Genomic DNA, 12,333 nt, shown 5'->3' with positions numbered 1-12,333 from the left:
CATTTGTGTGCTTGCAAAAACAAACTAAATTAAAAATGTATTCATAGTTAAAATGGTAACATTGAACTCAGACTCCATGCTATCCAATGTACCTGCAAATAAATAATAAGCACACTGTTATCATTAAGGAAAGCAACATTCACATCCAAAGAACATGGCTCGTGTAATGATGCTCCTGTTTATTACAGATGTTCATCGTGTTTCATTATTGCAGTCATTACTCTTGGGTTATCCTGCTGGCAGGCTACCCGCAGTCGGCCTGAATTCCAAAGTCTAGGTCCGGCGTCGGTTGCTGTCACCTCCTCCCTGACGTCAGTGCGCCAGGGGTATAAAAGATGCAGCAGACACCATTTTCTTTGGTCTTTCTTGCCGCGCGGTGCCCGAAGCAAAAGCAGTTCGCAAGTGCCGGTCGGCCGACTCCTGAGATTTTCAAATCCGAATTTCAGAACCGAAGTCTTCATTAAAGTTAAGTACCCCGTTGGAGAAACTTTTTTCTTGCTCCAGACCGATGTCAGAAAAAGTTAACAATTGTATTTCTTGTGGGAAGCAAATACCTCATAAGGATTTTCACTCTTACTGTATTCCTTGCCTAGGCTCTGATCACAACGTTGCTAGCTGTCGGTTTTGTGCTAGATTTAACCAACGCACTATTAAGTGTTGGTTTGATTTTGCATTTCATTACTTTGGCCGAAGATTTAATTACATAATGCCATCAGAACAGCCGACGACCGGAGTTTGCAAAAAACGCAAGGACAAGGAAAAGGATAGGCATCCGAGGTCCCAAACCGACGACGAGGCCTCCATTAGGCCAGTTGCCGGTTCGCCGGTTCTCACTGAGGCGCTTTCACAGCCCCTGGTGCCTGCTACCTCAGAGCCACAGGCCACTTCCGACTCCCACATGGAGCCGACTGGGCTTCTGGATAATCAAGGTATTGGACACTCGGAAATCATTCCCTCAGATGGGTCCGGAGCCGCTGAGCAGGCATCAGCTTCTGAGGGTGTCTTCAGACCTACACAGTTATATGTTAAACCATCTTCAGCTTCAAAGCCAAAGACTAAAGCAGCTCTAAAGACAAAGAAACAAGTACAGCATTCTCCTACTCAGACTTCCATGCCTAAAAACCAGATGCTCAAAATGTCCGAAGACCTAATTACTTTGATCAGGGGCTCCCATCCCCCTCCTGATAAGAGGCCTAGACAAGAGACATAATATGATTCTTCTGATCAGGTTTCTATTTCCTCTGATTCCTCTTCTGAACAGGATTATTCTATGCCTCCCTATGAGGATTGTGATGCTGAAGAATCCATTCCTTCAGCCTCTCCTCCTGAGGATTATTCTTTTGGGGAAACCCTGCATACCATGAGGGAACATTTCCACTGGGAGAGCCAAGATTACTCTGAATCTAAGAAAAGGCTCAGAGACTTTCTGCTACTTCCTCAGCACAGGCCCCTTGCTATTCCACCTGTTCTAGACATTGTAGATGATGTATTTTCAGAGTCCGGCCTGTCCCCTGACTCTTTACCCCCTGCATCTGCTAAGCCAGACAGATACTACAGGGTCCCGGATTCTCATAAATTCCTATATAAAAACCCAGCTGCAGACCCAGAAACTATATCTCAGGGTCCCAAAGGGGTCAAAGCTTCCACTGCAAAAAACCCTGTCCCCTCTGATAGGGATTCTAGGGCACTGGACAGATGGGGGAAAAAAGTTTACACTTCTGCTACTTTGGCTGTAAGGGCTTTAAATTGTCAGTTTCATATGCTTAAATATCAACAATACTTAATGTCACTGCTTAAACAGAAAATGTTGACAAATACTGAATGTTCAGAGAACAAAGAAATGCAGGATTTATTGCATGCAGCAGAACAAGTGGGAAAGCATACTTTGCAATGTGGTTATGATTCACTGGAGGCCTCTTGCAGGGCCGCTGTTACAGGTTCTGTTATTAGAAGGCATGCTTGGTTAAAGGAACAGAGTCTGCCTGATCATGTTAAAGCAAAATTATTAGATGCTCCATTACAACATGATACTTTGTTTGGTGCTAAAGCAGAAGAGGTGTTGAAGAAAATGGAGGATAAAGCAAAATCCATGCAGACAGTTAAGGATTTCTTACAGGTACAGCCACCCAGGTTTAGCCGGAACTGGCCTTCCAAAAATTGTTCCTTTCTAGCGTCAGACAGACCACAAAGAGGCAGATACAGATGTCCCAGAGGCAGATCTCAGCCCCAAGGCTCATACAGGCCTAAACAATGGGGTGCTCCTACCTCCAAAAGCGGAGAAGACAAATCACAACCTTACAGGAAACAGTCACAATGACTTTCCTCTGCCAGATCCAAGCACTTTCCTTTTGGCAGCCCCCTTAGGGGGAAAACTAGCACTTTCTCATCAAACTGGCAAAAGGTTACCCAAGACAAATGGGTCTTGAATATAGTGTCCCAAGGCTACAGGTTCCATTTTCATACCCTACCAAGGGCAAAGGGTATGCCAGACCTGCCACACAATCAATGGGCAGAGGCACAAAAGCAAATTTCAGCCCTCATGGACATGAGGGCCATTCAACAAGTACCACAACAAGAGCAGGGGCAAGGATTTTACTCCAGACTTTTCTTAGTACCCAGAAAGGACAAAACCTGGAGACCAGTACTGGACCTGTCTATACTAAACACGTTTCTGGAAGTTCCAAAATTCAAGATGTTGACTTTACAGCAACTACTGCCCATGCTGGGCAAGAAGGCTTGGCTTGTAACTTTGTCCCAGTCAGACAATAGTGCAGAAGATACCTCAGATTCATAGCTGGATCAATGCACTACCAATTCTCTGCACTGCCCTTTGGCTTATCTACTGCGCCCAGGGTCTTCACAAAATGCCTGGCACCAGTAATTGCATTCTGCAGACAAAGAGGAATTTAAATATACCCCTACTTGGACGATTACCTTATTCAAGCAGAGAACAAAGACATTTTTCTAAAGCATCTGGCGTTTGTAAAAAGATTACTAATTTGCCTAGGGTACACAGTAAATGAAAAGAAGTCAAAACTAGTATCCTCTCAAGAGATAATATTCCTGGGTGCAAGCTTAAATACAACTGCCCAGATGGCTTATCTCACACCAGATAAACATAAGCAACTGACTTATTACTTCAAAAAACTGGCAACAAAAAAACAGTTATCTGCAAGGAAAATCCTGCAGGCCTTGGGTTTCATGGCATCCTGCATTCTACTAATTCCATATGCCAGACTGCATATGAGGAAACTACAATGGTATCTAAAAAGTGTTTGGACTCAGCATTGCCACAGCCTGGAGACAGTAATTACCCTTATTCCCTGCCTACAACAGGAGTTTCGATGGTGGGCAGAGGCCTGTCAACACAACAAGGGTCTGCCATTCACTTTACCCACAGCCAGACACACACTGACAATGGATGCATCAGATTATGCCTGGGGGGCCCATATGGCAGGAAAAGGTATTCAGGGCACATGGTCTGCAAGCCAGATGCATCTTCACATCAATCAGAAAGAGATGCTAGCTGTTCAGAATGCCCTGACAGCTTTCAAGGATCTACTTCATCCAGAACAGCTACTGATAAAGACAGACAATACTACGGTCATGTGGTACATAAACAAGCAGGGAGGTACACATTCCTACCCCCTCTGCAGACAAGCAGTGACCTTATGGGACACAGCATTGACTTATCAAGTTCACCTGCAAGCACAATTCCTGCCAGGAAAAACAAATACTCTGGCAGACGAACTAAGCAGAAACCTCACTGATCCCCACGAGTGGAAACTGGATCCACAAGTCTTCAGCATGATAACAAGGAAATGGGGATGCCCAGACATAGATCTATTTGCCTCCCCTCACAACTGCCAATTACAGAGATTTTGCACAAGGATTTATCACAAACAAGCATGGAAAGTGGATGCCGTATCCTTCAGCTGGAAAAATCTAACAGTATATGCCTTTCCTCCACTGCCTCTCCTTCCCAGAGTACTCCTAAAGGTCAGACAAGATAAATGATACTGATTGCACCACGCCAGCACTGGTACCCATTCCTAAAGAGCTTGTCTCAAGGTCCAGCATGGATATTGCCTCAAACTTCTCATTTACTGACCCAACAAAACAATCAGATCCTGCACAGCCAACTCAGGACCTTAAATCTGGCAGCATGGCGGATAATGTAGCCATTCAGAACACTCTTCTTTCAAAAGCTGTTATGGATGTTATCTTGGAGGCCAGGAGGCCCAGTACCAGAAAATCTTATGTAGAAAAATGGAAAAGATTCTGTGCTTGGAACCAGGAACAAGGCATTGGCACGTTTGTACCAAATATTCCTCAGATTTTACAATACCTAACTGAGATGCTGGACAAAGGCCTTTCTTTTTCATCAATTAAGATTCATGCCTCTGCCATTTCAGTCCATTACAATATGGAACCACCTATCTTTTCTCATCCCTTAAAAAGGCAGTACCTCAGAGGGGCCAAAAACATCAGGCCTCCAAGGAGAGCACCAATTCCAGCATGGGACCTCAAATATGTCTTGGAAAAACTCACACTGCCTCCTTTTGAGCCAGTCTCAACAGCGGATATACAATTCTTATCCTGGAAAACAGCTCTGCTTCTAGCAATAACCTCTGCAAGACGAGTCTCAGAGTTACAAGCACTCATGGCTGTGGAACCTTTTATCATTTTTCATCCAGACAGGGTTTCTCTGAGGACAAACCCAACATTTATGCCTAAGGTGGTGTCCAGTGTGGCCCTAAGCCAAACCTTTCACTTGCTTACCTTTTATCCAAATCCACAGAACAAGGGTGAGAAAATTTTGCATTATTTGGACATACACAGGCAGCTACGCTTCTACTTGGAAAGAACTAAAGCTTTCAGAAAGACTGAGCAACTTTTAGTGTCATATGCTGCAGGATCACAAGGAAAGGCTATCTCAAAACAGACTATTTCTAAATGGATAGGCCATTGCATCTGTTTCTGCTATTCTCAGCATGGCAAATCAGTGCCTAAGGGCATTAGGCCTCATTCTACCAGAGCAGCAGCCTCCCCAGAGGAGTACCAACCAAAGACATCTTAGAGGCTGCAACTTTGAGCTCAGTGCACACCTTTACAAAGCACTACCACTTACCTCTTTACTCTAAATCCAGAACAGGCTTTGCCACTGCAGTTCTGCAGGGCCTCATAGCCTCTCCTAACCCTATTTAGCCCAGCCACCCATCCTCAGCTTTGGGATTCAACCCAAGAGTAATGACTGCAACAGTGAAACACGATGAACATAGTAAAGTTGTGTACCTACCATAAATGTAGATGTTCAAGTGTATTCACTGTTGCAGTCCAGGTTACCCACCCACCATCCCCCTTTTTCTTTGCTGGGACTTATCTGTAATCCTATACAACCTATGTGGTGTATTTGCTTGTAGATGAAGGAAATGTTTATTTTTGTGCATGCATACTTATTGGCATAATTTTCAGCCTACCAATTTGGGGACACCTGACATCTGGGGCAAGAAAAACTGAAGAAAATGGCGTTGGCTGCATCTTTTATACCCCTGGCGCACTGACGTCCGGGAGGAGGCAACAGCAACCAATGCCGGGCCTAGACTTTGGAATTCAGGCCGACTGCGGGTAGCCTGCCAGCAGGATAACCCAAGGGTAATGACTGCAACAGTGAATACACTCGAACATCTACGTTTATGGTAGGTACACAACTGTACTTTCCCTTCCTTTACACTGGTACTACACTGGTTCATAGATACTACACTGGTACTACACTGGTTCATAGATACTAGTTACTAGGCTTTCAGTCCAGGGGACTATTGAGGAGCCTAGCACAAGTTTCCAGTTGCCTTAAAGTACTGTCTGGTTAAGTGACTTGCTCAAGGACAGGGTATAAATATGAGGCAAAATCAGAAATGTTGTACAGATGTGGAGACAAACAGAAGCAGACTACTCTAAACCACTTAAAACATTATCAGACCAGGTTTTTGCATCAAAATGTATGGTATGAAATACAAAAACCATGAAACTCTAATGACTGACTGACTGTAATCTTCAGTGATTTACCAAAAGGGCAGCTGGTGTAGGGGATTAAGGCTCTTACTGCCTGTAGCCAAGGTACAGGGTTTGAGCCCGAGCAAGTCACTTAACTAAACTGTTCTGTCTAACAAGGGCACACACACACACACACACACACACACACACACACACACACACACACACACCTACCTTCTGTATTCCATAGGTTGTACCTGCAAAGACAAATGCATTCTGTTTGAGCAGCTACAGAGGTCTTGTTCCATTTGGGTTTATTAATGTTTGGCTATGAAATCAAATCACATGTGCTTCTCTCTGTGTGCATGGCTGGCTGGATTCAAGCAGAAAATTAGATGTGGCACTCACTGAGAGCAGGAAAAACATTTATTTAACTCTTAAAGCAGCAGACAGCAAAGCAGAAAGACTTTTCAGGTTGTGACCAGGGCGCCCCAGCCAGCACTGGGCCTTAGACAGCTACCTAGGTCACCTAGTGCTGGATCCAGCCCTAGTCGACAGTCTTGCATTGTCCAACTGTAGCAGTTATTTCATGTCTTTCTTCTTCCTGCAGTAAGTATCCTCCTGCTCTTCTATCCCACTCTGCTCTACTCTCCTCTGTTTTGGAATTCCCGGAACTGCAGTAGCAGCCCTCCAGCATCGTCCGATAGCTCCAGAGAGGGCTTCACTTCCTCTCCTCTAAAGAACAGGGGAAGTTCCCCAGCTCCCTGGCCAAGTTTCTCCTACTATAGCATAAATACCACCACCAGTCTACCCTGAGAAGAGATCCCTAGCCTAGTGGGACTAACCAGGTCAACAAAGGATAAAATAAAAAAAATAAAATAAAAGTTTTGCTTAATGGAATTTGTAATTTCATAATTCATCCTCATTTTAATCCCCCCTGCAGGACAGTCAGATGGTTTGAGAATAAGTTTTTACTTATGATATTTTTGTTAAATATTTTATCTTGAATTATTTGCTTTTACTTTCTCCTGTCTGACAAAGGTACATTACACAGGAAGGTAACAAGCTGGAGTTAGCCAAGTCCCGTGTCCCAACAACTGTTACAAATGCTGTGTCCTGGAGGTCAGAAGGCATCAAGTACAAAAAGAATGAAGTTTTCATTGACGTCATTGAATCTGTCAACCTGATGGTATGTTATTTGTTTTCTTTTATTAGTTAAAGATACTTTTCTGTGCCACACTTATCTTTTTTACCCATTTGTAATATTTAACTAAGTTTTCTTGGTTAGCACCTATCATCATTTATTTATTTATTTATTTTGCATTTGTTTACCGGGAAAGTCCAGCTGGGATAAGACCCATTTCATTTTCATTGGAGGCCCAGGGAGAAAAGCTCCACATACAGATTATACAAAACTTATACAATAAATTATACAAAATATATATAAAACATACAGTACACCAGAAATTACATTCTGTGCTATTATAGCTGACATTTGTATTATACAGTCTTAAAACAAGTAATCTCCGTGGTGTCCCCAAAGTCTCAAAACAACTCACTAAATAAGTGTAGTGGGTCCAAAAACAAAACAGTGCAAGGAACTTCTCTGTGTGGAAGATTTTCAGTCCATATATTTCTAGTTAATCACTGTATATTAATCAGATCAGATTCTGGAGAAACATGAACTCATGTGGCAATTAAAGCTAAACTATTTTAGGAAGCCTGGACTAAACTTCTACTATTCAATTAAAAGTGCACTGGAACTTAGAAAATTGCCACATTGTTTGCATGACTAAGTGTATTCTATTTTATTCTACCAGTTGGTTTTAAATACCGTTTTAAATCAGTTGTAATTTAAATGTATATTTTGTTTCCATCATCATACATACATTTTTTCTTATTTTTATTTATTTAATTTTTTTCTGGTTCTTTTCTCTTTTTTCCACTTTATTCAAAGTGATGTGTAATAACAATACTAATTATACAATTATATATATTTTTATAGATTGTTTTTATGGTTCTTGTACACAGACCTGAAGAAGTCTAGAAGGACGAAAGCGATCCTTGTTAACAATAGGTTATGAAAATAGAAATAGATTTTTACATGCAAAGTGTATATGTATATATTTATATATGTATTTTTGATTGCCAAATGAACTAAGGTTGATATATTTCCAGCCATGTAGTATATTGTCTTGGATAAAATCACATACTTAATAATCTACTTAATAATTTGGTTAAATAAGAGGTACCACATAATTATAAATTGGGTGGTAATTCCCAGATATGCTCAGAATTAGTCCAAAATGACAAAAAATACACTGAACCCACAGACATTGCCAACATCCTAGCTGACAGGTTCAGCGCAAACTTCTCCCCCCCCCCCCACCAAAAGGGCAAATATCTATCCCAGCAGAATGCTGCCCCCCTGACATCTCAGATGCTCAGCTAAGAGCCGCCCTCTCCAAAGCAAAAAACACAGCATCAATGGGACCAGACGGTGTCCTGGGCTGTGTCCTACATGAACTCCAAGAAGAGCTAAACCCAAACATAAAACTACTGTTCAATCTCAGCCTTACTACAGGATATGTGCCCAAAGAGTGGCGTACAGCAACAGTGGTCCCTCTCCATAAAGGTGGTGCCTCAACGGATCCTGGAAACTATCGCCCCATAAGCCTGACTAGCTTGGTCTGCAAAGCTATGGAAAGGATCATCATGGACCTCATAAATAAAGATATTGGGGACCTACAGACACTGGATCCTACCCAGTTCGGCTTTGTTAAGGGCAGATCCTGCCTCTTAAACCTGGTTGATTTCTTTGAAACAGTCACCAAGGCCATTGACGAGGGGAAGTTGGTCCACACAGCCTACCTGGACCTCGCAAAAGCCTTCGATACAATACCCCACTCGGGCATTATAGATAAGCTCACCAGCTTAAATATAAACCCCTATATCACTAGATGGATTGCAAACTGGCTCAAGGACAGGACCCACATGGTTAGAATTGCTGGAGCCATGTCAGACTCCAAACCAGTTACAAGTGGTGTCCCACAAGGCTCAGTCCTGGGACCTCTCTTGTTCGGTATATATTTCTCGGAAGTACAGGCCAACACGGAAGGACTGTGGCTGACCAAGTTTGCAGATGACTGCAAACTGGGCACCATAATCGACTCTCCAGCCGACACAAGCATCCTCCAAAAGGGCCTCATAGAAACAGACAACTGGTGCCAGAGCCATGGCCTCAAGCTAAATGCCAAAAAGTGTATAGTCATCTCCTTTGGCAAAAACAAAGTGCCCACAAATTACCACATAGGTGGTAATCCATTAAGTACAGAAGAAGTAATTAGGGACCTGGGGACCCAAGTTGATAGCAATCTCTCATTTGACAACCACGTGGCCAAAGTGGTTAGAAAAACATTTTATATAGCCCACCTAATCATGAAGGGATTCACAGATTCTAGATCAGGGGAGGTCATTGTGCCTCTTTACTCATCCCTCATCAGGCCCATAATTGAGTACAATGCCCCTTTTGGGATGTACCTTACCAGACACCTGTAGCAACTGGAAAGACCCCAAAAGTACCTCACCAAGAGGATCAAAGGGCTCAAACAGATGCCATATGCTGCCCGGTTAAAGAAACTCCAGCTCTACTCAGTGGCATACCGCCTGTTCAGAGGCGATCTGTGCCTGACGTATAAAGCCATGTCCAACCCGGAATTAATGGACATGCTGCACCTCAGAAAATCCAAATCCCATCGAGCTACGTGCTCGAGAGACTTGAATCTCAGCACTGAAATAAATAGGACATGCTGGAGGGACAGATTCATAACCCAGAGGCTCCCTTCACTCTGGAATAAAATCCCAGTCCAGGTTAGGCAGAGTCCCTCATTGACTCTATTCAAGAGGAATCTTGATGAGTGGATGGGAGATCGTAGGTTTACCACGGGTATCACTTCTGTGTCACTGTTAGACAGAGGCACAGTATACTAACCTCGAAAAAGGGCATAGCAAAATAAATTTAAAATGGGTGGCGAAAGCCAAACACATTCTGGCTAGGCTTATAAATGCCCTAGGGCAGATAGCCTAGTATGAACCTATGAACCTATAAGGGTTATGTTATTGTGACAGCTACTAAGTAGGGTAAGACCAGCTCGAATGTCACTCTGATGGGGGAAAGGATGTGAATTTAACATGTGTACCAATAACACTTTGTTTTGCAGCACAGTAAACCACTCCCATGTCTGATAAAAAGAATATATATATTTAGAAAGCTTGTGAGGAAATTATTACTCTATTTTTGTTTTACTTGGATCGCTTGTCTGTGTACTTAATAAAGGATTTTCGACTGGAAACAGACTGCATGCCTTACTTGGATTACTTTTGAATACTTAGTAATGCTGTACAATTATATATTTTCTATTATTATTTTTTGTTTTGTTTTGTTTTGACTTAAGACGAGTTTACGTTTGCTACTTCTACTACTATTGTCTGATCTGATTAATATACAGTGATTAACTAGAAATACATGGACTGAAAATCTTCCACACAGAGAAGTTTCTTACACTGTTTTATTATACAATCTTCTGATATAATTCCTTCTTGTAGTGTAGACATTGTAGTTTCTCAAAGTAAGCTGAGGAAGGGTTTGTAGGGGGGGGGTGGATAGAAAAAGATGAGGTTCGAGATTATTTAGACATGAGAGAGAGCATAGATTGAGGTGGTCAGCGAAGAAGAAAAATTATGACCAGAAGCTATTAAAACTAGTTAGCCTGGAGTAGTACAGGAGCAAAGCCAGATGTCATTAAGATAATTAAGAATCCTTTTGAACTGGTTGGTATTTTGTGTTGGTTCTGATGCTGTGAGGTAGTGAATTTCACTTTGTTGCTACATAATGAGAAAATAGTGAGTCCCCTGCCGTATTAGTGGATTTGGACACTTGTAGTAGAGATTTATTTGTTGAGTGAAGACTTTGGTTTGTGGTATGAGGCTGGAGAATATTTAGAAGGGCAGGATTTTTTTCAGGTTGATATACTAGTTTGTGTGCCAAGGTTAATTGGTTATAGGACAAAAGTTGTGGGAGTTCTAACCAGGAGAGTTTTTTTTAAGAAGTGACAGTGGTGGGTATGATGTGGGGAGTCGGTTGCAAATTTAGCTATTTTATTGTAGCATGTTTCAAGTTTAATTAAATCTGTCTTTTTAAGTTTGGTGAGAATTGGGGAAGCATACAGAAGTGTTGACAGAAGATGGGTTCTAGCAATGGCAACCCTAGAGGAGTTAGATACTTTTTTATTTCTGTAGTACCCAATATTACTACTAAACCCAATAACTCTGCAGGTGACTGCCACTTTTCCAGCTCTGTTGGAAAAATATGGAACAAACTCCCCTCTGATATCTCACCTTTGACCTCTCTCCCACTTTTTAAAAGACAACTAAAAATGTATCTCAATAATCACTGGCTTTGCTCCTGCACTAACTCAGATTAACTTTCCTTCTTCCTCTCTCTCTCTTTTCTTCTTCCATAATTCTTTTTTTCTCTTCTCCCTGTCTCCTTGATAGCTTTCCCTTTTCATAACATCTATGTAGATGTATGTTTTCACATATATACTGTATGACTATTGTAATCCACAAAAAAAAAAAAAATTTATTACACTTTTTGGTTTTTGCTCCTATCATAATACCTGTAATAACTTGTATTATCTACTTCTGTTTATAAATTATAACCTCGTATTGCCTATCTCTGTTTAAACTTGTAATAACCAATGGAGCTTTTCTCCCCGGGCCTCTACTGAAAATGGACATGTATCCAGCTAGACTAGCCCGGTCAACAAATGTAAAATAAATAAAAAATAAATACATTTTTTGTGAACTTTCTTAATTCTTTGTGCTATATGTAGGTCAAATCTTAGGTCGTTGTCTATTATTACACCTAGTAATTTTGTTTGTGAATCGGCATTAATTTTAGTATTATTCCTAGTTATAATGTAGAAGGTGCTGGGGGGATTCTTGTGGGCTGGAAGATCATGAGTTTTGTTTTATTAAGGTTCAGTGTGAGCTGATGGTTGGAGAGCCATAGCTCTGTATCTGAGAATGATTTTTGAGTTATGTCATGGAGGTGTTGAAGGTTATTAGCGGTGCATATAAGTGTTGTGCCCTCTGCTTATTGGATAGTTGAAGCCAGTGGGGTAGCACTATGGAGGTTGTTTGTATTAAAAAAAAAAAAAAAGGAAGAGGGGGCGATAGGACATTAAGCCATTTTACAGATTGCTGACGGTCCTGTAGATAGCGTCAGAACCCCTGAAGTGCAGAAAGGCTGAGGTTCAATTTGGATAGTGTATTTAA

General features: G+C 41.8%; 1 protein-coding gene across 1 annotated transcript in view; it reads left to right on the top strand.

The window, feature by feature from the left end:
* The window catches only part of AP1M2 (adaptor related protein complex 1 subunit mu 2), a 570,094-nt gene that overhangs the window by 266,539 nt on the left and 291,222 nt on the right, over nucleotides 1-12,333 (top strand). The window contains exon 5 of the mRNA XM_044084760.1: nucleotides 7,036-7,183. Within this exon, the coding sequence (XP_043940695.1) occupies nucleotides 7,036-7,183 (148 nt within the window). The remainder of the gene's footprint in view (nucleotides 1-7,035; nucleotides 7,184-12,333) is intronic.

Source organism: Protopterus annectens, chromosome 9.part0, assembly GCF_019279795.1.
Source record: "Protopterus annectens isolate FY-2018-M chromosome 9.part0, PAN1.0, whole genome shotgun sequence".
Lineage (NCBI taxonomy): Eukaryota > Metazoa > Chordata > Ceratodontiformes > Protopteridae > Protopterus > Protopterus annectens.
Note: the sequence above shows the minus strand (reverse complement) of the source record. Positions and strands in the feature narration are given on the sequence as shown.